Genomic DNA, 23,710 nt, shown 5'->3' on the forward strand with positions numbered 1-23,710 from the left:
TTTAAAGACAGCGTCTCACTCTGTCACCCTGGGTAGAGTGCTTCATAGTTCACAGCAACCTCAAACTCCCAGGTTCAAGCAATCCTCCTACCTCAGCCTCCCAAGTAGCTTAGACGACAGGTGCCACCATGCCCAGCTAATGTTTTCTATTTTTAGTAGAAGTGGGGGGGTCTTGATCTTGCTCAGGCTGGCTCCCTGGATTATAAAATAATTATAAAACAAGTCACATATCTCTTCTTCTGAAAGCACGTTCAGCATTTCCCTCACGTTTGGGACTGTTTTTCTTTTTAAAGAATAGCCATAGTCTCACTTGGGTTAGACAGGCAGGGAGGTGCTGCATATAGCTCTCAGGCTTCCTCTGCCTACAGGTTAAAAAAAATGGGCCTACATTAACGATAGTAAGTAGTCCTTTGAGCTTACCCTAGCGGATCACTGCATGCTTCCTTCATCTTCCTTATCTGGAGTCTTAGTTATTTCTAGAAGTCTCCAGGATGAATTCAAGCTCTCTTAGCTATAGCATGCTATCTCCCTTTTTACCCCCTGCCTCTCTTTAGCTCTGCCACTTCCGCCATCTTGTGATGTTACTTCGCCAAGCCATTCATTTTTTTAAGCCAATTTATACCTGAAAAGCACAGATAGACATTATTGCTTCTCTCATATATCCATGCACATACATGCGTTTCTTTTCAGACATACTCTTTTCTGATGTGTGATGGATAACTTCCGTCCTTACATCTGTCCTTCCTTTATTGGTTTGTTTGCTCCTTCCTTCCTTCCTTCCTTCCTTCTTTCCTTCTTTCCTTCTTTCCCTCCTTCCTTCCTTCATTTCTCCCTCCTTTCCTTCCTCCTTCCCTCCCTTCCTTCCCTCCTTCTGATCATCTGAGTTTTTTATTTATGACTTCTCTTGTTACCAACAGGATTTTTCACAATTAAATACTTCTCTGTTTTACTGATACAATGGTTTTTCATTTCTCCTTTTCAGAGTCCCCCTGAGGATTATAAACTGAATGCACAGGTATTCAGATTAGAGCTGAGTGGAAGGTGTGGTGGAGACCAGAAGCGCTTCCTGGTCATTTGGGCTCCTGGACGTTTCTCAGCCTCCTTTGCAATTGGATCTGCTGTGGTCTGGTTCTGTCAACCAAGTGAATGTGCGTGTGATCAAAGGGATTAACCTCCCTTTGAAATCCTGGGGTTTACTGCTACTGTGGCATGCCCCAGACTGCCTGCCTGATTAGACAGGGTGTCTGAGTTGAGCTACCCACTTTGAAGCTCTCGTGTTTGGTCCTTTGTGTTTTGTTAGTCAAGGTGAAATATATTTATTTGTTATTCATGGAAACAGCATTCACTTCCTAAATTTTATGAAAATTATATGAGAGATTTTAGAGGTTGCCTTTTGCCATTCACTTTTAAATCCACCACCATTTCATTTATTATTTTGAAAGGCATTAGCTGGTATCTTAGATGCTACATTAAGTTAAACGATCATCCAAGTTAGCTAAATGAGGAAAGCTACTGGGATGATAATGAGTAACTTTTATGAGTAGCTGAAACAGTATTTGAGTTTATTTTATTTTGTTTTGCCTTTTTTATTTTTATTTTTAATTGGCACATAATTATATATACTTATGGGGTACAATTTGATGTTTTGATAGTTGTATACATTGTAGAAAGCTTAAATTAAGCTAATTAACATAGTAATCACCCTACCTACTTTTTTTTTGTGGTGAGAAAGTTTAAAATCTACTTTTTTTTTGGACAAACATTCGATACATTATTACCCTTCCCTGAAATGCTTGGGATCAGAAGTGTTTTCGATTTCATATTTTACTGGATTTCAGGATATTTGTATTATACTTACTGGTTCAATATCCCAAATTTGAAAATCTGAAATCTGAAACTGAAATGCTCCAAGGAGGCTTTTGTTTGAACATTATATTGACACTTAAAAAGTTTCAGATTTTGGAGCCTTTTGGATTTTGAATTTTCAGATTGGGATACTGGACCTATCTTAACTATGGTCACCCTACGGGCCCCTCTCTCAATAATTCTCCTTGTTTTCTTCTTAATGTCACATGGATTGTCCTGGGATCTGTGAGCTAGAGGCTGAATAGTTGAAAAGCCTTTTCACTTTTCCACAGACCACATTCCAGGTCTTCTTCATGGTCCCCACTAAAGGACTGCCACGTAAGTGTGCCTCAGTGAGAATCCACGGTACTGAGTGTGGCACCTACAGAGACATCAACCATCACTTGTCTGGAAAGATCCTACAGGAGGTTCTGGAGAAACTTCCATTGAAAGTGGATGTTGACTACGGCAGAGAGAAGCATGGCGGACTTACAAATGAGCCTTTTCCTCAATAGGTTTGTGAACTTCTCAAGTGTTAAACTGATCACTGTGGAATTGTTTTCAGAGGATCTTCAGAAAGATAAGAAACAATTTTATTCTTAGCAAACTTTCTCTTTCATAAATGGAGGCAGGACAGGGTAATTCTGTCTTCTCAATAAATTAATGTTACAGTTTGGATACTAGAAGTGCAGTTGCTTTATTACTAAGATGTTTTTCCTTTCTTCTTTCTTTATCCTTTTCATCACACAGGGCTCCATTGTCTTTGTAGCTGCTCTTTGGTGCCTTGAGATTTATTTTTCTCCCTTTTGTATATAAAGTCTCAAAAGAAAATAGCTGGACGTTGTGACAGGCACCAGTAGTCCCAGCTACCTGGAAAGCTGAGGCAAGAGAATTACTTAAGCCCAAGAGTATGAAATTGCTGTGATCTGTGATGCCACAGCACTCTACCAAGGGTGACATAGTCTATCTCTGTCGAGACTCTGTCTCAAAAGAAGGGCCTTGATCAGCTTCTCAAGGGATCACATGTCTGGAATAGCAGAGCACACAAAAGCCCACATTGTTAGAAGGACATTGACAATGGAACGTGCTAAAGAATAATTTTGCAGAATTAACTCTCTTGTCTGAGTTCTGAACCACACTGATTACTTAAAAATAAAGCACATACATACATATATCTATACTGGTAGATTTGACTTCTCCCCAGAGTGGCGATAATGCTTTCTCTTTCTCTTGTCTGTTGTCTAGGAAGGCTTGCCCCAGTACACCCTGGCTCCCACTTGCTCTTTCTGCCCTGGGAGGAAGCAAAAATGTTGATGAAGACACGTGCAGGCGTGTGTGTGTGTGTGTGTGTGTGTGTCAGGGGGGCATTGCTTTATTCTGTAGTAACTCAGTGGCCCATGTTGGAGTATCCTGGGCAAAATGCATGGGAGAGAAAGTACCACTGAAAAGGCCAGTTGCAAGTCCAGGAAATGACAGTTCACTTTCTAAGTTACTGTCAGAGGCTAACAAGTTAGTGTCAAAATCAGTGTCAGAAGATCTGGGTTGAAATTACCAGTCCACTGACTTCACGTATGTAACCAACAGCAATTGCAAACTTGCTTCCTCATCACTAAAACAGGTCTGACCACATTGGTGCTGCTGACCTAGGAATCCAGATGGAGAGAACAGCTGGCAGAACCACGATGATCATGGCAATTCATGTGTCTGTGCTGTCAGTCTAATCTGCCTTTGGAGGTTTCGGGCTTTTTGCTTTTTAAAAACTTTTTATTTTCAAATAGTGATAGACTCATGGGAAGTTGCAAAAAAGAAAAAAAAAAAGTACAGGCTGGCTCCATGCACCCTTTACCCAGTTTCCCCCATGGAGACGGCATAACTAAAGCATGATATCAAAGCCAGGAAATTTGCATTGCTCAGTTCACAGAGCTTATTCAGGTTTCACGAGCTTTCCACGCGTTCATTTGTGCATATGCGTGTGTATACATTTCCACAGTTTCATCACATTACACGAGTGATGTGTGTGACTGCTGCTGCAATCCAGGCACAGGACTGCTCCATCTGCCCACAGCTCCCACTAAAGTACTGGCCCCGAGTTACTGCATCCACCGGCCCTCGTTTATCTCTGTGATCTTTGGCAACCACCAGGCTGTTCTCCTTGACTGTAATTTAATTTCAGGAGTGGTCTATAAAGGGAATCATACAGCCTGTGACCTTTGGGGGTTGGCTTTCCTTCCGGCGTCATTGCCTTGAGAGCCGTCCCTGCTGTTTTGTTTATCAGTAGTTCATTCCTCTTCGTTGCTTCTCAGTGTTCCGTGATGGATGTGCCGGGGTTCGTTTAATCCTTCATTCCTTGAGAGGCTTTAGAGCTGTAGCTTGTTCTTGACTGTTATGAACAAAGCTGCTGTGGATGTTGGTGTGCAGCGTTTGTGTAGATGTAGGTTTTCATTTCAGTAGTGAAATTGCTGGTGGCTGCATATTTGGGTTTGCAGGAAACTGCTGAATTATTTTTCAGGCTGGCTATACCATTTTGCATCCCTACTGGCAATTTATGAGTAACTCAATTTCTCTGCATCCCTAACAGCAGCTGGTGTCTACACAATTTTAGTCATTCTAGCCATTTTTAGAGCCACTATTTCCCGTATTTTAGCTATTCTGCCAGGTGTGTAGTTGTGGTTCCCTGTGGTTTTAATTTCCATTTCCCTTTTGGCTAATGATGCTGAATATTTTTTCATCTAATTATTTGCCACTTGTACATGCCCTTCAGTGAAATGTCTGTTCATGTCTTTCGCCCATATTCTAGCTGGACTGTTTGTTTTTACTCTTTGAGTTTTGAGAATTCTTTATTCTAGATTCAAGGGTTTGGAAGTATTTTCTTCCAGTTTATAGCTTGCTTTCATTTTTTAAATAGTCTCTTTGGCAAAGCAGAAGCTTCAAATTCTGATAAGCTCTAATTTACTGATTTTTTTTTCTCTAATGGGTCATGCTTTTGATGTCTAAGTACTCTTTGCATGGCATTAGGTCACAAAGATTTTCTCCCACTTTTTCCTAAAAGTTTTATAGTTTTACATTTGAGCTCATGATTCATTTGGGATTAATTTTTGTATAAGTGTGAGGCTTAGGTTGAGAATTTTTTGAGGGTTTCTCATTGGCCCCTGGACATCCATACACATTTTAGCCCTTGTACCCTTTCTACTTCTACACTTTTTTTTTTATTAAATCATAGCTGTGTACATCAATGCAATCATGGGTTCTGTACTTTCTTAAACATCATTTCATGTCTCCGTTTGATTTGTTGTGCTATCCATTTGCTTGGAGTAGCCTCTAACTGCTACTTTTCAGAATTATCTTTTGTGTGCGTCTTACCTTTAGATGACCATTAATTAAAGACTCCCGTCCACTACATCCTATTTCATCCTTGTTTCCTAAACTCTTGGTGCTTCTATGATGACAGGGGGTGTGGAAAGTCATGTGTTATTTGTTCACAATGTTCGAAAGCTCAAAAGCAAATGTCAGTGCCTTACTATGGAAAAACTTCTTCATGACTTTCTTTTTTTTTTTGAGACAGAGTCTCATTTTGTCGCCCTTAGTAGAGTGCTTTAGCATCACAGCTCACAGCAACCTCCAGCTCTCGGGCTTAGGCGATTCTCTTGCCTGAGCCTCCCAACTACAGGCACCCACTACAATGCTCAGCTATTTTTTTGTTGCAGTTTGGCAGGGGCTGGGTTTGAACCTGCCATCTTCCGTACATGGGGCCAGCGCTTTACTCATTGAGCCATGGGTACCGCCCCTTCATGACTTTTTTTTTTTTTTGGAGACAGAGCCTTGAGCTGTCCCCCTGGGTAGAGTGTGGTGGCATCACAGCTCACAGCAACCTCCAACTCCTGGGCTCAAGCAAGTCTCCTGCCTCAGCCTCCCGAGTAGCTGGGACCACAAGTGCCCACCACAATGCCTGGCTATTTTTTGGTTGCAGCCATCATTGTTTGGCAGGCCTGGGCTGGATTCAAACCTACCACCTTAGGTGTGTGTGGCTGGCGCCTTAGCCACTTGAGCCACAGGCGTGAGCCACATGACTTTTTAAAAAAAATCTTTGCATCTGCATGTACCAATTGGTTACAGAAAAAAGGGGACAACTAATGAATTTTAAACAGAGGATTTGTAAATAAATAATGATTGATATCAAGATATGAGACATGGCATAGGAACAGGTGAATTTTCTGGTGTTAAAGTATTTGGGTAGGTTTGCTGTAGGATGATTCTGCAGCGTTAAGTTCTGACCTCTGCTTATTCTTTATTAGACGTTAAGACATGTTCCCCCCATCCCTTATACCAAATAACCTGTTAACTGACTGTAACCTCAAACTCTTGGGCTTAAATGATTCTCCTTCCTCAGCCTCCTAAGTAACTGGGGTGACAGGTGCATGACATCATGCTACCATGCCAGACTAATATTTTATTTTGTGTAGTGACAGGGTCTTCCTCTTGCTTAGGCTGGTCTTGAACTGACCTCAAGCAATCCAGCAGCCTTGGCCTCCCAAATTGCTAGGATTACAGGTATGAGCCACTGTGCCTAGCCCCCAAATAGCCTTTTAAGAGATAGTTCTATTAATAGGTAAGAGGATTTACAGACTTAATTTGTACTTTCTTCAAAGATACACATAATGTTAAGTCAGTAAATTATCACTGTTCAGAGAAATAATATTATTACCTAGTCATAGAAACTCATGCTTAGAAAATTCACCTTAGGAAATTTTGGTTTTAGCAAAAACACTCCTTAATGTTCTTATCACCCTAAGTATTAGCTTATCAATTTTTTCCTCTTGAAATTTTTGTAGAAAACAGTCTATGCTTTTTTTTTTTATTGCATATAGGATATGATACTTATATCAGAGAAAAACATCTTAAGGGCTAATACAAGTAACTACAAAATCTTTGTCTAGAGTTGCTACTTTTTCAAACATTATCTCCTGAAACAAGCAAAGAGAAATAAAAGCAATCAAGGATCACTTGTCTGGCAGAGCTAAGCTGTTAGGTTGGAGGAAACTGTATCAATCAGGTAGTTATCATCAAGGTGCTAGATTTCTCCTGGGTTGCTTGAAAACACTTTGAGAAAACAAAGAGATAGTGCCTCAGTGAGTGATGGCACTCAAGTTTGTTTATGGTTTTGTATTCTTTCTGGATTGACCTTTTCCCTTGCCCAAAAAGAATCATGGCTTGTGGAGATCGCCTTACCTTGACATCAGGCACAGCCTTGGGGTCCCCTTCATTTTCTGTGGTCTCGCAAATGTTTGCATTGTATCTCCTAGTCCGAAATAGGAGCAGAACTTGCGTCCACATAGATGGCCTGGAGGAATGTTTCTGAAGGCACTCTTGGTTGTCTTGGGAAAGCCTGGACATGTTTCTGCAGTAAAGGCCCCGAATGAGTCCTGGTGCCTGGTTTTACCAACATTAGTGCAAGATCCACTCTGTTTCTCTCCCTTTGACTAATGCTGGGCTATCTCTTGAGTCTGCCAGGGGCTTCCCTGGAAAGTTACACTAATCAAAGGAAAAGGATTATCTTTTTTTAGATCACTAGCTTATCCAAAGATCTTAAATGTTCTATTCCTGGTAGAGCTGCTTATTTTGAATGTCTAAGTACTGCATATTATGAGTGCCCTCTAAAGGTGGAAATGTATTGCTTATTTATTTATTTATTTATTTATTCACCGTTCTCTGCTGCCCAGGTTGGAGTGGTCATTGTAGCCTACAACTCCCAGGCACAAGTGATCCACTTCAGCTTCCTCATCCTCCTGCCTCAGCCTCTAGAGTCCCTGAGACTACAGGTGCATTCAACACACTTGGCTAATTTAAAAAAGTTGTTTTTGTAAGGTCACAATCTCACTACGTTTTTGCTTTGGCCTCCCAAAGTGCTAGGATTATAAGCATGAGCCACCTTCCTTTCATGTATCTATAATTTAAATGTAATTGTAAATTGGAACAGAAAGTGATGATCTGACTGACATACATCTTAGTATATATGATAAAATTAAATAGATTGTTTGGAAAAATTCTGTATTAGTGATGTGTGACAGGTAATGGCACTTGGCAATCTTGGGCTATGCAATTGACAGACAGAAGGTTTGCTTAATGTTTCCAAGTTTCTTAAAAGGTCATTTTAATATCAGTCAGCTTTGTAGCTAGAAACTTATGTGTATGATAAACTCATACCCAAATTTAAAATCAAGGATTGTTATACTTTGTGTTTACATCATGTGGAATTAAATTGATTTTCACTCACCTAATGAGTGAGCCAGGAATTGGCTTCTAACACCACACTTCATATTTTATAACCTGCTTTACAAATATAAGATTATTAAATAGAGTGCAGAAAAGTAGAATACCTTTCTCTCAAGCGGTGGCTTCTGTTGGATTTGGTGCACAAGGGTAAGGGCCCCAGATGTGTATCACCAGGGTGTATGAACTGGAGAAGTTTCCTTGTGTAAAGTGATTCTGGGTCCCACCAAATGGCTCTACAGACTCAACATAATCCCCATTAACAACCAAGCTTCCTTTTTTTTGTTTGTTTGTTTGTTTTTTACAGAAGTTGACCTTAAAATTCATATGACATTATAAGGGACTCAGAATATCCAAAACTATATTAAAAAAAAAAAAACCAAAATTGAAGGATTCACATGTCCCAATTCAAAACTTACAAAGCTACAGTAAGACTGTATACTACTGGCATATGGATAGGTGTGTAAATCAATGAAATAGCATCCTATTCCATTGATAGGAAATAAGTCTATACACTTATGGTCAATTGATTTTTGACAAGGTGCCAAGACAATTCAATGGGGTAAATCACTGTCTTTCAATAAATGGTGCTGGGACAACTGGTTATCCACATGCAGTAATATTATGTTGGAATTCTATCTCATACTATGTAATTCAGAATGGATCACAGAGCTAAATGGAAGGGATAAAACTATAAAAATCGTAGGAAAAAACATAAGAGTAAATCTTTGTGACCTTGGATTAGGTAAGGGCTTCTTAGATATAATATCAAAAGCACAAATGACAAAAGAAAAATTGGACTTTATCAAAACTTTTTTGTTTTAAAATATGACTTTTTGTGTCATAAAAAAAGTGAGAGAGAAACCCACTAAAGAGAATACTGTAAATTGCTCATATATGTAAATTTACACATATATTTTTAAATTTCAGATTAATATAAGGGTACATACGATTAGGTCACATAGTTTGCATTTGTTAGGTAAATTCCAAGTTGTAGTTGAGCCCTTCACCCAGAGGTACGCCACACACATTAGGCCATCAGGTGAGAGCTCACCAAACTTCTGCCCTCTCCCCTGTTTCTTGAATTTAATTGTGCTTTTCTTGTGTAGGTATCTAGTTGTTCATCTACAAGTTTGATATTAATATTGAGTAGATTGGATGCTTGCTTTTCCAGTCGTGATACGTTACTTAGGAGGATGTTCTCCAAATCCTTCCAAGTGAATACAAAATATGTAAACTCTCCATCTTTCTTTATGGCTGAATAGTACTCCATGGTATACATATACCACAGTTTATTTATCCATTCATGGGTTGATGGGCACTGGGTTGTTTCTACATCTTGGTATTATAAATTGAGCTGCGATAAACATTCTAGTGCAAATGTCCTTATGGTAAATGATTTTTTCCTTCTGGGTAGATACCTGGTAATGGAATTGCAGGATCAAAAGGAGGGTCTACTTTTAGCCCTGTGAGGTTTCTCCATACTTCTTTCCAAAATAACTGTATTAATTTGCAGTCCCAGAAATAGTGTAGTAAATGTTCCCTTCTCTTCACATCCACATCAGCATCTGTAGCTTTGGGATTTTGTGATCTGGGTAATTATAACTGGGGTTAGGTGATATCTTGAGGTGGTTTTAATTTTCATTTCTCTGACGATTAGGGGCACTGAACATTTTTACATGCATTTGTCAGCCATTCGTCTCTCTTCTTGGGAGAAGGTTCTGTTCATGTCTCTTGCCCAGTGATAAAGGGGATACACACACACACACATATTTAAAAAATGGCCCTTATGCACTTTTAGAATTCAACAAAAACCAATAATCCAATTAAAAATGGGTGAAGTGAGGGCAGTGCCTATGGCTCAAAGGAATAGGGCACTGGCCCCATATACCAGAGGCATTAGGTTCAAACCTGGCCCCAGCCAAAAACTGCAAAAAAAAAAAAAAAAGAAGAAAGTAATAAAAATATCAAATTTCTAAAAAAAAGAAAAAAATGGGTGAAGTGTCTAAAAAGATGTTTATCCAAAGAAGATATACAAATGGCTAAGTGAGTACATCAAGAGATGTTCAACATCATTAGCACTGGGAAAAACAAGTCAAAACCACAGTGAAAGGCCACTTCACATTCATGAGTTGGCTTTAATTAAAAAGACAGTAACAGTGTTGTCAAGGATGTGGAGAAACTGGAATGCTCATACATTACTGGTGGGAATATAAAACATCGCAACCACTTTGGAAAACTGTTTGACAATTTCTTCAAAATGTTAAACATAGAGTTACCATCTGATCCAGCAATTCTACTCCCAGATATCTACCCCAATAAGGGAGATGAAACCTACGTTCACACAAAGACTTGAACACGAATGTCTAAAAATTTGAAACTCACATACCCATTAACTGATGAATGGATAAACGTGTTAATCCATACAATGGAGTATTATTCTGCCATATAAAGGAATGACCTAGATACTACATACATGCCACAACACGGCTGAAAACATTATGCTAAGGAAAAGGACTGTACAACCCTGTGAATACACTAGAAACCACTGAATTGCACCTTTTAAATCAATGAGTTAGTTGTACAGCATGTGAATTATATCTCAATAAAAGTGTCATTTTTTTTTTTAAAGAGAGACAACATCCTCAATCAATCCAATGTTTCATGATGGGGCCATAAATCTCATTTACTATCTCACAGTTTCAGGAACCGAGCCATGGCTTAGCTATGCTTTCTAGCTCAAGGTCTGTCATGAGGCTGCAGACATCTCCAGGCTCCCTCACACGTTTGCTGTCTGTATTTAATTCTTTGAAGCCTGTCGGACTAAGGACTTCAGTTTCTTCTGGTTGTTCACTGGGGGCTGCCCTTAGTTCCAGCCCCACCACCTCTCTCTAGGCCACAGTGTGGCATCTTGCTTCATCAGAGTGAACAGGTGAGAAGAGCCCATGAGAATGCAAGCAAGATAGCAGTCCCAGAGTTTTGTAAACTCATCTCAGAAGGGTAACCCCTTTACATTCACCTCAAGGACAGAAGATTACTTGAGGATGTGAATCACTGGGAGGTGGGGATAAGTAAGACCCATTTTAGAAGCTTTCTAACCACAGTGACTGTATTTTAAAATTTGAAATTGTCTTTATAGGGCCTATGGTGCAGTATAATATAATAAAATTAATTTACCTAGAAAATACAAAGCTTAGCTATCGTAAGAATTTAGGGCACAGAGTGGAAGTGAAAACCTGTAAGTTCATTACCAGACCTGCTTTGACAATACCAAAGCAATGAGAGGCCGTGAGGTAGTTGGTTAGGGCACTTTGTGAAGGGCTCATGGGCCGAGTGTTCAGAGTTACTGTTATACCAAACAAAGCCAGTTTCCTGAAAATGGCTATTGTTCTTAAGAGGATCATATAAAAGAGAATGGAAAAAACCATTCTTGCATTAAACTGTGTTTTACTCAGTGAGCTGTAAAACATCTTGGGTAGCTGAAGGTAGGCTGGTAGTACAGTCTTCACTTGGGGGAGGTAAATTTTCACAATAAATCTTTTAGAATAGGAGTTTGATGAGAACACCTCTATTTCTATGGGCAAATATAGGTCAATTCATGTTTGGCAAGGAAAGATTGGAAATGATGTTTATCACACTTCATATATTTTATTTTCTTGAGACAGAGTCTCACTATGTCACCCTGGGTAGAGTGCTGTGGCGTCATAGCTCACAGCAATCTCAAACTCTTGGGCTTAAGCGATTCTCTTGCCTCAGCCTCCCAAGTAGCTGGGACTACAGGTGCCTGCCACAATGCCTGGCTATTTTTGGTTGTGGTTGTCATTGTTGTTTAGCAGGCCTGGGCTGGGCTCAAACCCACCAGCCCTGGTGTAGGTAGCCAGGGCTACTCACTGAGCTACAGGCACCAAGCTGTACATTTCATATATTTTAAACTGAAGAAATTCCATTGAAATGCCATCATTTTTCTACTCTCTGATGATTTCTAAGTGCTATATTTTTTCCAAACATGTAATACAATGCTATTCTAGTGAAGAATTGTTAAAAATATGTGATATTAACTTAATATGATGAATAAATTAATTATGGCCATTATTTTCTCCTGTCACCATGGTTTTATCTAATTTTCCTAATGCCATCTTAAAATAACAAATCTGGAGCTCAGTTATAAAGGAATTAATTACAAAGTAGCTCAAAGAGTATGTTGCATATGAATGTATAATTAGGCAGTTGAGATCACTGTTATGGTCCAAATGGCTCTCTGAAACTCCTTTGTTGAAACCCTAACTCCCAATGTGATATTAGGAGGTGGGGCCTCTGGGATGTGATTTAGTCATAAAAGTGGAGCCCTGGGTGGCACTTGTGGCTCAAAGGAGTAGGGTGCCGGCCCCATATGCTGGAGGTGGCAGGTTCAAACCCAGCCCTGGTCAAAAACTGCAAAAAAAAAGTGGAGTCCTCATGAATAGGATTAGCACCCTTATCAAAGCGACCCCAGAGGGCTCCCATACCCTCTTCCCACCACATAAGGATACAGTGAGAACTCAGCCATCTGTAGCCCAGAAGAGGGCCCTGGCCAGAGCCTACCCTGCGGGCACCCTGATCTCAGACTTCCAGCCTCTAGAACTGTGGGTAGATAAAGCCAAGTAATCTATAGTACTTTGTTACAGGAGCCTGGTTGGACTAGGAAAATCACTAATAGATGTGTTTTAAAGAGTAATGAAATGTAAGGGAGATAGTGCCAGGGGCCACTTGCGTCTTCTCTTCCTATGCCTGACAAATCTCTGGCAATGCCAAGACAGTTGTGAAGCAGCCCCTGTGTGCCCTGCATTGCTCCAGATTGTGTTTCATGTCTTTGTGCTTCTCTGGAAGGAGAGTGCCTCCTGGCTAACTCTTCTCCCTTCCCCACTTCTGTTAACCACTTTTCTACTCTCTACCTCTACAAGATCGATTTTTAACTTCTACGTATGAGTGAGACATTATACTCTGGATTTTTCTTGCCATGAAGCAAACTATTTCATCTTAAAACTGACCATGTTGGCAGGTATAGAAGGAAAGGGATTACTGCAGGTTCTGAGAGTCTTTCTCTCTCTCTTCCTGGAATGCCTTTCACCTGTTCCTTGATCAGCTTGCCTTGTCTAAGATGAGTGCAAGCACCAGTCCTGAGGAGCCCCACATACCCCTCCGCTCTTTGGATAGCAGCTTCCTCTCCCAGCCTCCCAGCCAGCTAGACCCAAGTCCATTATTGCTCTTACTGGATTATCTCCCTGAATCTGTGGTCCTCTGAGCAACTCTAAGGAAATCCCAAGGAATGCCTGGCAAATTTGGGACGCCCAATAAATGTGTCTCCGACTGAGAGAGATTGAGCGGCTTTCCCTTATGTTTTGTGTTTGTTTATGGGGGTTTTAAGGCCCCTCTGTCGTAAGAGATGTTTATTCACACTTTGTTCTGGGGTGTGATTAAGAAGCTTCACTTGTATTATGTGATTAGTGTGCACAGGCTACCCAAATACTGTAGTGCAAGTGGCTTAACCAACAGACACTAATTTTTGCACCCGTCTGGAGGCTGAAGTCTAAGATCAGAGTGCAAGCATGGTCAGGTTCTGGTGAGGGCTTTCTTTCTTCCTGGCTTTCAGCCTTTCCGTGGTTTGTGCTTGTGGAGAGGGAGAGATTGCTCCCTCTATGATGTCTTCTTTTATAAAAACAAAAATCCCTTCATGGGGCCCCCACCCTCGTGATTCATCTACCTTTAATTACCTCCCAAAGGCCCCGTCTCCTAACATTGCCACACTGGGCTTGGAGCTTCAGCATGTGAATACTGGGGAGATGCATTTAGTCCATAACATACTGCATTACAAACTCTTGAGAATTGACCCTGGGTGTCGCCCAGTCCTGACAAATCAGGGCGTCCCGCAGCAGCACAGGCAAGACCTTCCTAGCTTTGTCTACTGCTTCCGATCTGTACCTGTCAAGGCAGCTTTTGAATGCTGGTCTCCGGAAAGACGTGTCCACCCTGAGTTCCTGTGGGGTTCCTTAGTTTGCCTTTCCCCTGTATTTTCCTTCTTTCTCTGACTTGAGGTTTCTTTCTTCCTTTTTTTTTTTTTTAAAGAGACAGAGTCTCACTTTGTCACCCTTGGTAGAGTGCTGTGGTGTCACAGCTCACAGCAACCTCCAGCTCTTGGGCTTAGCTGATTCTCTTGCCTCAGCCTCCCAAGTAGCTGGGACTACAGGCCCACCACAACACCAGGCTATTTTTTTGTTGCAGTTTGGCCAGTCAGGCTCCAACCAGCCACCCTCAGTATATGGGGCTGCCGCCCTACTCAGTGAGTGACAGGCGCTGCCCGAATCAGGGGTCCTCAAACTTTTAAAACAGGGGGCCAGTTCACTGTCCCTCAGACCGTTGGAGGGCTGGACTGTTGCCCCTGGACAAGTCGGCTGCTAAGCAGGACAGACAGCAGCAGCAAAAATACCTGGGGGCCACAGTTTGAGGATGCCTGGCAGATGTTTTACAACAAAATTGGAGTTGACCAGCCTATTGAATACCGATCTCCTTTTCTCAAATGTTGTAGTCAGTAGTCAAGAGCTATGTGGCCTGGCCACTCTTTCTACCAGTATGGAAAAAGGATCTTTGCAGATACCATTAAGGATCCCCAGATCACCCTGAATTATCCAGCTGGGCCCTAAGTTCTGGAAGTGCCCTTAGAAGAGACAGAAGAGGAAGAAGCATGTGACCGTAAAGGCGGAGATTGGAGAGAAGCAGCTACTAATGCTGGCGGCCCTGGGAGCTGGAAAAGGCAAGGAACAGATTCTCACCCAGAGCCTTGGGAGGGGTGTGGCTCTGCTCACATCTTGATTTTGGACTTCTGCCTCTAGAAGAGAGAAAGAATAAATTTCTGTCTTTAGCCTTAGGAAGCAAATTTAGCCAGAAATCCTTTGTTAGTTTAAAGCAGCTATTCTCAACCTTTCCTGCATTGTCACCCCCCAATCACAAAAATAAACGTTAAACTAGGCTGGGTGAGGTGGTTTATGCCTATAATCCCAGCACTCTGAGAGGCCGAGGAAGACGGATTGCTTGAGCTCAGGAGTTCAAGAACAGCCTCAGCAAGAGCGAGACTCCATCTCTGAAAAATAGCCAGGCTTGTGGCGGATGCCTGTAATACCAGCTACTCGGGAGGCTGAGGCGAGAGGATCCCGTGAGCCCAGAAGTTTAGAGGTTGCTGTGACCTATGATGCCATTGGCCCGCTACCTAGAGTGACACAGTGAGGCTCTGTTTCAAAAAATAAAAAAAGTTAAACTAAAATTAAAATTGAATTTAATTTCTCCCCCAAAGAGGAATTAAATAACAAGGAATAAAAATTTTATTAGGTTGCCTTGAGCTAACAAAGAACGTGGTTACGATGAAGTTTTGGCCTCTCCGGCTCCTTCTGGCCTGGGTCCTCGCCTGCCCCACCTGGCGCCCCCGCCGGTGTTGCCCGTCCTTCCTGCGCTGGCTGCCCCCGTGCGAGTCACGCGTCTCTTCTGGGGCCTAAGTCGCAGCCGCCGGTCCAGAACCCGCCGCTGCGCAGCTCCACGCCGCTCCCCCGGCTGTTTTGGACCTTTCCGGCTTCCGGCTTCCGCCTTCCGCCTTCTGCGGCGGTCACGTGCCTCTGGTAACGTGACCTGCGCTCCTGTCATTCTACTGCGGCCCCTCTGGCTTCCTTTCGCCTGTGCTGGCCTCAACGACTCCTCGGTTCGGGCGAGTGCTTCCCTTTCGGTCCCCGCCGTTGTTTAGGCCCCGGGACGGGCAGGAAACGCCGGCTCGGCTCTGACTCTGCGCCGCAGCCCGGCTGTGGCCCCGCGCTCCGACTGCCGCCCCCTTTCTGCCTCCTGGTGGTGCGTTGCGGGGCCTCCCGGGCTCACCAAGGGACACCGCCTCCGGGTGGTTTCGTCTCAGCTTCTGGACCAGGTGAGGCGACCTTGCGGTTTCTTCACCTCCGCTGGGGCGTGCAGGCCCCTAGCCGCTCGGGCCCCTTCCTGCCCTTCGGCCCGGGGTTGCCGGATTTCTCTCTTTCCAGGCCTCAGGCAGATTTACGAAATTGCAGAACCTTTCCTCAGGGGAAAGAAATGGGAGGGGCTGGCAGGAAAGGGCAGGAGACGAGTAAAAAGTGGGCCTAGGCCCTGGGGTGCGAGTTGTTCTTGGGTAACTGTCTTGAGACCTCTTGGGGTACCCCTAGAAGGTCGCGGGGGCTGAGCCAGCTTAGTTCCAGCGTTCTAGCCTCGCCCAGATGGAGCCTGTTTTGACCTGGGCCTGCCAGTCAGTGCCGCTCTTGCTTGTTTAGACAGCAGATCCTCAGGTACAGAGAGTGAGTTCCTATCCATTAAGGTCATTGGAAAACGGAATAGTATTTTGGGGATAGCTTTAGCTTCTTTGTGGCCTTGGCAAATATTTGCTAACGGGGACCTATATTTTGTGTTGTGATAAAATCAGCCTTAAGCTTTTTATCTGTAAATTTAGGAGTAAAAATTACATAGAAGTTCATTATTGTAGGTTCTTGTTGTCATACTCTTATTGTTGGTTTACCTGAATTCTAATAGTTATTTGTTTGAAAAGTTTCTCCAAAAATTGATTTCAGAAGTGCTACGGATTTTGTTTTGAAGTAACTTAGGGGACCTGGAAAAATAGACTCGGACCCCCACTTAGGTTAATTAATTGGTAATTTATTTTACCTGCTGCAGGGGCTGCTGCTCCGAGAGACAGCAGCCGGTGAGAGTGTGAGTTACCTTTTTATAGGCTTTGTGTAAGCATATTACAGAAGTGAAAGGTGGCTGGTTAAGGGGGGTTACAACTCAGGTAGTCATAGATACAGCAATGGAACAATAATTAATACAGTTTCAGTTGACAGTGGACACATTTCATATCACAATGGTTATGGTTATACAACAGTAATTAATCAAGTCTCAGTTTTCCACCATTGTTCATCTACTGAGAACTTGGGGGTTTTGTGAAACTTGGGACTTTTTTTCGTACCTGAAGCTTGTTCTTGGCAACCCTAGGAGGAAGAAGGGGGCCTGGGAACGTGTTCTCCACTAACCTTGGGGGAGGAGGGACTTGTCTTGTTCCTGGAGTGGACTCTGGGGGGAGAAGGGAGGAGGAGGGAAATGGGCTGGAGAGGGTGGGGGAACAGGTGAGGGTGGTGGTGGGGGGAACAGGTGAGGGCTGGGGAACAGGAGTGGGCGGGGGAAAGAGGGCTGGGTTACAACAGTTTGAAAAGGAAAGCACTGTCTTCTGAGAAATTGTTTCCACTTTGTATATTTTTATTTGAGTAATTTTAGAGAGGACTTAAAATTTTTAATGTCACTGCAAAATGATACTTAGTAAAAGTTGATAAAGTGATTGGCCTTGTCTGTACTATACAGGTTCTAATTTTTTTTTCTTTCAGAAGAGGAAAGTTAATGCCAATTGTATAAATTTAAATATTTTTCTATTTTGTTTGCCTGTTCTATTTAATCATGATTTCCAATTTCAGTACCTTAAATAGCCATTTAAAAGAATCTCGCTACATATTAGTGCCAATAATTTTAAAAAACCTTTCCTGGAAAATAAAAGCCTATACTACTCTTTCATGGGCCAGCAGACAAGATTGGGAAATAATGGTAGGGTTTTTCAGACTTAGGATATTCAGTATTTGAATTAAATGCCTAGGGAGATTAAAGTGATGATGATATTAAAATAATAATTGTTAACAAATAACATCTGGCATTCTCTTTCACCTTATATCTCTATTGAAGATCTGTTGAAAAACATTCAAATTCATAAAATTTAAATGACCAAAATGGATATCCGAGGTGCTGTGGATGCTGCTGTCCCAACCAATATAATTGCTGCCAAGGCTGCAGAAGTCCGTGCAAACAAAGTGAACTGGCAGTCTTACCTTCAGTAAGTACCAGTGTGCTGTGAATCATGGATAGTCATATGCTTTTGCATCAGACTTTTTCATGGTCATGCTTGTATGAGAGAAATACTGGAAAAATACTACTAAATGTGGAAGAAACACTTCCTTCTTAGAATAATTAGGTGTCTTAGGGGGTTAGGGTAGTGTGGTACTTCTTTCTCTGAGATTCAGTAAAGTACATGTGAAATAAACATGCATATCCCTCAGATTGGTTGTTGAAATAACATGTTAAAGTATTAGGCCATTTGAATACAAGCATTACTATGTTGAATACACTCATAGTTTTTCTCCCTTTCTTGTGTATATTAAGATTTAGTATGCTGATTATTTTTTTTTTTTTTTTTTGAGACAGAGTCTCACTATGTTGCCCTTGGTAGAGTGCTGTGGCGTCACAGCTCACAGCAACTTCCAACTCTTGGGCTCAAGCCATTCTTTTCCCTCAACCTCCTAAGTAGCTGGGACTACAGGTGCCCACCACAACACTGGCTGTTTTTTTGTTGTAGTTGTATAGCTGGCCCAGGCTGGGCTCGAACCCGCCACCCTTGGTGTATGTGGCTGGCACCATAGCCACTGTGCTATGGGTGCTGAGCCAGTATGCTGATATTTTTATACTCTATATTTATCTGAAAAGTAAGTGTTTATTCTTGACTATCTTTTATGATAAGGACTTTATAACTGTTTATTTTGATATATTTACAACTGAGTTATCAAGGAAATTCAGTTCATATTTGCATATACATTTTTAAAAATATTGACGAATTGGTACTTTTATATTTAGCATTTTGTTTTGTCCTGGGGGGGATATATTTCTGTTTGTCACTCATCAAACATTTATTGATTAACTGCCAACTTTGAAACATTTTTCCAGGCTTTGAGGCTCCAGAAAAGATACAGATTGTCATCCCTAAAGGAACTTATGCTCTTCTAAGGAAGTCAGATGTATTAACAGATCATTTTAATTCAGTATGTTAACTAATAATAGAATGTTGCATTGGGTATGATGGGGGACAGAAAAAGGACAGCTAATCCTACTCCCAGGAAGTTTTCCTCAAGGGGATGATTCTTGAAACTGATTTTTTAAGGATGAGTGAAGTATTTAGCCATGTGGCGAGAAGGAGCAGCCTTCCAAATAGAACAGATAGCGTGAGCAAAGGAAGCAAAAACAGCAGGCTGGTGGGAGGCATCCATAGTTTGGAGAGGGCAGTAATGGAGAGTTAACAGTGGAGAGGGCCAGGGATTGACTGTGAAGGTCCTGTGTGTGGTTGGAAGGAGTTTGGAATTGATCCTGCCAGTCACTGTTTTATAAGCTTAATTCTTAAGCCATGAAACCCATGGTTGATGTGAATCTGATAAGGAAGCTTGCTATGTAAAACAGATGAAAATGGTAGTGGGATGGATTCAGGATTGTGTGTCTCAGACTCTCTTGAGACATTTACCATTAGTGACTAAGGAATAGTAGGTACTGGAAACCACTGAAGCTCGTAGCTGAGAATTAAATGATCAGACTTGCTTCTTGGTTGGATTGTTCTGACAGCATAAAAGGTGGTTTTGTAGGTAATAAGCTTAGAGGGTAGGAGAGGCTATAGCAGTAAATAAGATTATTGGAATATGGGCAGTCCCTGGGTTACAAACTAGATAGGTTCTGTAGGTTTGTTCTTAATTTGAATTTGTATGTAAGTTGGACAGTTGGACATTTACCTATTATCTGTAATAGCCTCTGTTCATTAGTGCAAGTGGTATGTAAGTTAATGTTTGTAACTTGGAGACTGTGGATAGAATGGAGTGGATTTCAGAAAGTCTTAATGGCTGGGTTGCTGTATGGGGGTGAAGGAGAAGTCTAGGATGACTTCTGGATTCCCATTTCAGGGACCTGGGTTGTGGTGGGGCCACTGACTGAAGGACGGGAAGAGGGAATTGCGGATGTTTTCTCTGTTTACGAGTACATGTGTATTTGTTTAAATTTCCAGTGAACTTAGGATTTCCAGTTCTTTTTCCTAATTTCTGTAGTGCAGAGTACATTTAGACTAGAGGACAAGGAGTTTCATGTTTATAAAGCCTGGATCTGTTTATAACCTAAACAGAACAATACTGTTGATCTTAAAGCAGGGGCAGACCCACCGAACTTCCTTTAATGTTGGCAGTGGGAACAGTTTTAGTTATGTGGAATTTTTTAATTTTGCTTTCTCTCCTTTTCCTCCTGTCTCATGGCCTACTATGTATGTTGTATGCTTTTTCCTACTTTGTCCTTTATTCTTGTCTGTCTTACAGATTTCTTTTACAAAACCCCTCCACTGTGTATGTGTGCACATGTGCACCAGTTAACTCTGTGCCTGATATAGAGACATAGAGACACAAGTAGGGGTGAAATGTGCCTCTCCTAAAGGAGCTTATATAGTGTTTGGGGCCGAATGTGACACGTGAATAATCAGTGACTGGTATCACAGTATATACTGATAGAATAAACCCTGTGGCAGAGTTCTCTACGTCAAAAGGCCAGGATGCTTTTGTTCCTTACAAATTAGCTTGTTATGAAAATGTGGTATTTAGGCCAGGCACGGTGGCTCATGCTTGTAATTCCAGTGTGCTGGGAGGCCCAGACAGGTGGATTGCTTGAGCCTGAGTAAAAGTGAGACTCCAGCTCTAAAAACAGCTGGATGTTGTGGTGGGCACTTGTAGTCCCAGCTATTCAGGAGGCTGAGGCAAGAGGATCCCTTGAGTTTGAGGTTGCTGTGAGCTGAGTTATGGTAATTCAATTGGACAGTACTTAAATGAAGAGCTATGTCTGAGTCCAACTGGAATCCAGTAAAACTATATCCCAAGTATACAAGAATTGTAGAATACTGTCCTTGCTCATGAGTTTAAGCCTAATGAGGAAACAGACCTTTAAACTAATTAATAATAAATTGTGGTGTTAAAGTAGAAAAGTCTATAAAGTGTATGTATTTGCAACAGAAGTAAATATACAAAAAGGGCAAGAGCAAATAATTGTTGGGAGTACTGGGAAGTTTCCGCAGAACATGTGAAGATGCTCTCAGGAGTGGTCTGGAAAGAGGAGCTGGGCTGCTGGAAGGAAGGCCCATGCGGGGAGACCTGAGGCTTGGAGGAACACACAGTGCTTGGGAAGTTCCAGTACTTCAGTGTGGCTCCCTCAGGCCACTGTGTGGCTCCTTCATTTACCCAGTTACCTAGACCAAAAATCTGGGGGTCATCCTTGACTTTTCTGTTGCTCTTATAATCCATTTTCAGTCCATTAATAATTCCGTAAGTGGTAGTCCAAATCGTATCCCAAATCTGACCACTCACTCTGCCTCTGCTGCTCCTACCCTCATGCCTTTTGTCCTGCTCTGTCCTGCACTCTGTTGTTACCGCCTCTCACCCAGTGTCTCTGCTTTCACTGCTGCCCCCATAGGAGCATTTGTTCACATTGTTGTGAGAGTGATTTAAAACATATTTAGATCCGATCCTACTGTCTTTCCCACAGCAAAACACTCCTGTGCCCTCCTTACTCTTCCATCCACAGCAAGCCCCAGGTCCTAGCACCTGCACTTCTATCTCTCTACACTTAGATCATTAATAATGACTTAATAATGAACTTCTCAAACCATTGACTTAGTATTCATTCATCTGAAATGTCTGATTTCAAATTAAAAGTTTAGTTTATTATATCTCAAACAAGAAGCAGGACAGTTAATCAAAAGTATGCACCTAAACGATCCATAGTTTTGCCGTCTTACTGGTAACTCGTGTATGCCAGCAGTGAAGTATCCTGGAGAGGAATCGTGAAGGGAGTTTTCCAGAGCTGGTTAAGAATTGAATATTTTTCCTTGCAAGAAATGGTCCAAAGCCTGTGAGAAATGGTAGGTAGTGCAAAGTCTGCTGAAGATAGTGGATGACAAGAGTTTCTGAGTCCAGCTTCTGTGCTTTGAGCAGTGTTGTTTGTGCAACAGTGTTGTCTTATGAGAGGCTTGGCCTTTCTCTTTTGACCAATTATTCTCATTTCATCCAGTTGGTTGCAGCGGACATCTGCTATAATTGATGAGGTTTCATGAAGCTGGAGTGGATAATACCAGCTGTGGACACCAGGAGCTTTTTTTGATGAATATTCAGTTTTGGCCTGTGTTTTAGCATTTCGTCTTTATCCAGTAGTAGTGCCGAATGCTTGTGATTGTCACAAAGAATTCATTTTTCATCACATGTAACGATGTGTTATAGAAGTAGTTTGCCTTTTTGTTGTATCACCAAAGAAAGGCAAGCCTTGGGCCAGTGTCTCTTCTGATGCTCCTTTAATTCATGCGGACACATCTGTCTGGCTTCTTTACCTTGCAGATTTGTTTCAGATGGTCCAGTATTGTGGGAATAGTAACAGCAAACTTTGCTGCTAATTCACACTTAGGATGAGATGGATTTGCTTCCAGTGCAGCTTTCAGCTCATCATTATCCACATCTTCGTCTCAGGTTGCCCATGTGACTCATTTTCAAGACTAAAATCACTACTATGGAACTTCTTGTTCATTCATTGGCCACATCATCTCCAACACTCATTGATATTTTGAGCTGTATGCACTGCATGGGTTCCATAGTGGACCTCATATCAAGAAATAACATGAATTTTTGACTTGTCTGTGGTTTCACAAAAAATGTTCTAAAGAAATTGAAAAATAATCACAAGTGAAAGTGTGCATTTAAAAGTGAAGATTTACCTTCACAATAACAAAACAAAAAAAAGTGTCAAAGTGAAATTTCAGGGGTATCAACTGTTAAACTTAGTACATAAATGAAATTGGACATTTCATACTTGATAACCTAATGACTCACTTCATTCAGCTGTCTATGTAGGTGACCTCAGGAAGGCCTTCTCTGGTTACCCTGACTAAAATACGTTCCTCCCTCTTTTGCTCCTGCCACTTTCCAGCACCCGACTGGCCCAGTGTTTTTCATAGCATTTATAACCTTAGCAGTATGGTGATGTGTATGTATATTTAAAAAAAATCACTTCTTTTTCGGCTGGGCGCGGTGGCTCATACCTCTAGTCCTAGCACTCTGGGAGGCCAAGGTGGGTAGACAGCCGAGCTTACAGGTTTGAGACCAGCCTGAGCAAGAGTGAGACCCCATCTCTAAAAATAGCTGGGCGTTGTTGGGGGGTGCCTTTAGTCCCAGCTACTCGGGAGGCTGAGACAAGAGAATGTTTCAGCCCAAGAGTTTGAGGTTACTGTGAACTATGATGCCAGGGCACTCTACTGGGGGCAACAAGTGAGACTCTGTCTTCAAAGGAAAAAAAGTCATTTATTTTTGTATTTGTGTATCTTTCTGTTTTCTCCACTAGAAGGTAAGCTCAAAGAGGGATGTCTAAGTAAATTCCTGTATCACCTGTTAAAAGGCGCTTAGTATGCTGCCAGTTAATATTATCTGATTAAATTATGAATGAATTGAATATTGTGCTTATTGGGAAGTGGTAGACATAAGTATTTGGAAAAGGAAGTAACATAGTGTTAAGGTAGGACTGAGCTACTGCAGAGTCAGGGATTGAGAAGGGAGTGGGATTGGGTGGGAGAATTGCTCAGACTAGTGCTTGATTGACTGTGGGGGATTGAGAAGGGAGTGGGATTGGGTGGGAGAGTTGCTCAGACTAGTGCTTGATTGGCTGTGGGGGATTGAGAAGGGAGTGGGATTGG

At 41.8% G+C, this 23,710-nt stretch overlaps 2 protein-coding genes across 3 annotated transcripts in view; one reads left to right on the plus strand and one right to left on the minus strand.

The window, feature by feature from the left end:
* Positions 1-14,968, minus strand: part of RGS20 (regulator of G protein signaling 20) — a 96,106-nt gene extending 81,138 nt beyond the window's left edge. The window contains 2 exon segments of the mRNA XM_003793698.2: positions 7,072-7,240; positions 14,919-14,968. Of these exon segments, the coding sequence (XP_003793746.1) occupies positions 7,072-7,236 (165 nt within the window). The 5' untranslated portion in view covers positions 7,237-7,240; positions 14,919-14,968.
* An 814-nt stretch (positions 14,969-15,782) lies between these two features.
* Positions 15,783-23,710, plus strand: part of ATP6V1H (ATPase H+ transporting V1 subunit H) — a 143,382-nt gene continuing 135,454 nt past the window's right edge. Inside the window, exons 1-2 of one of the 2 annotated variants that reach the window (XM_003793699.3) lie at positions 15,783-16,051; positions 17,875-18,022. In XM_003793699.3, coding sequence (XP_003793747.1) covers positions 17,910-18,022 — 113 coding nt within the window. In that variant the 5' untranslated portion in view covers positions 15,783-16,051; positions 17,875-17,909. The remainder of the gene's footprint in view (positions 16,052-17,874; positions 18,023-23,710) is intronic. The other variant, XM_023515397.1, reaches the window with a different exon arrangement.

The sequence above is a fragment of the Otolemur garnettii genome, unplaced genomic scaffold (assembly GCF_000181295.1).
Source record: "Otolemur garnettii isolate 467f Iridium unplaced genomic scaffold, OtoGar3 scaffold00071, whole genome shotgun sequence".
NCBI lineage: Eukaryota > Metazoa > Chordata > Mammalia > Primates > Galagidae > Otolemur > Otolemur garnettii.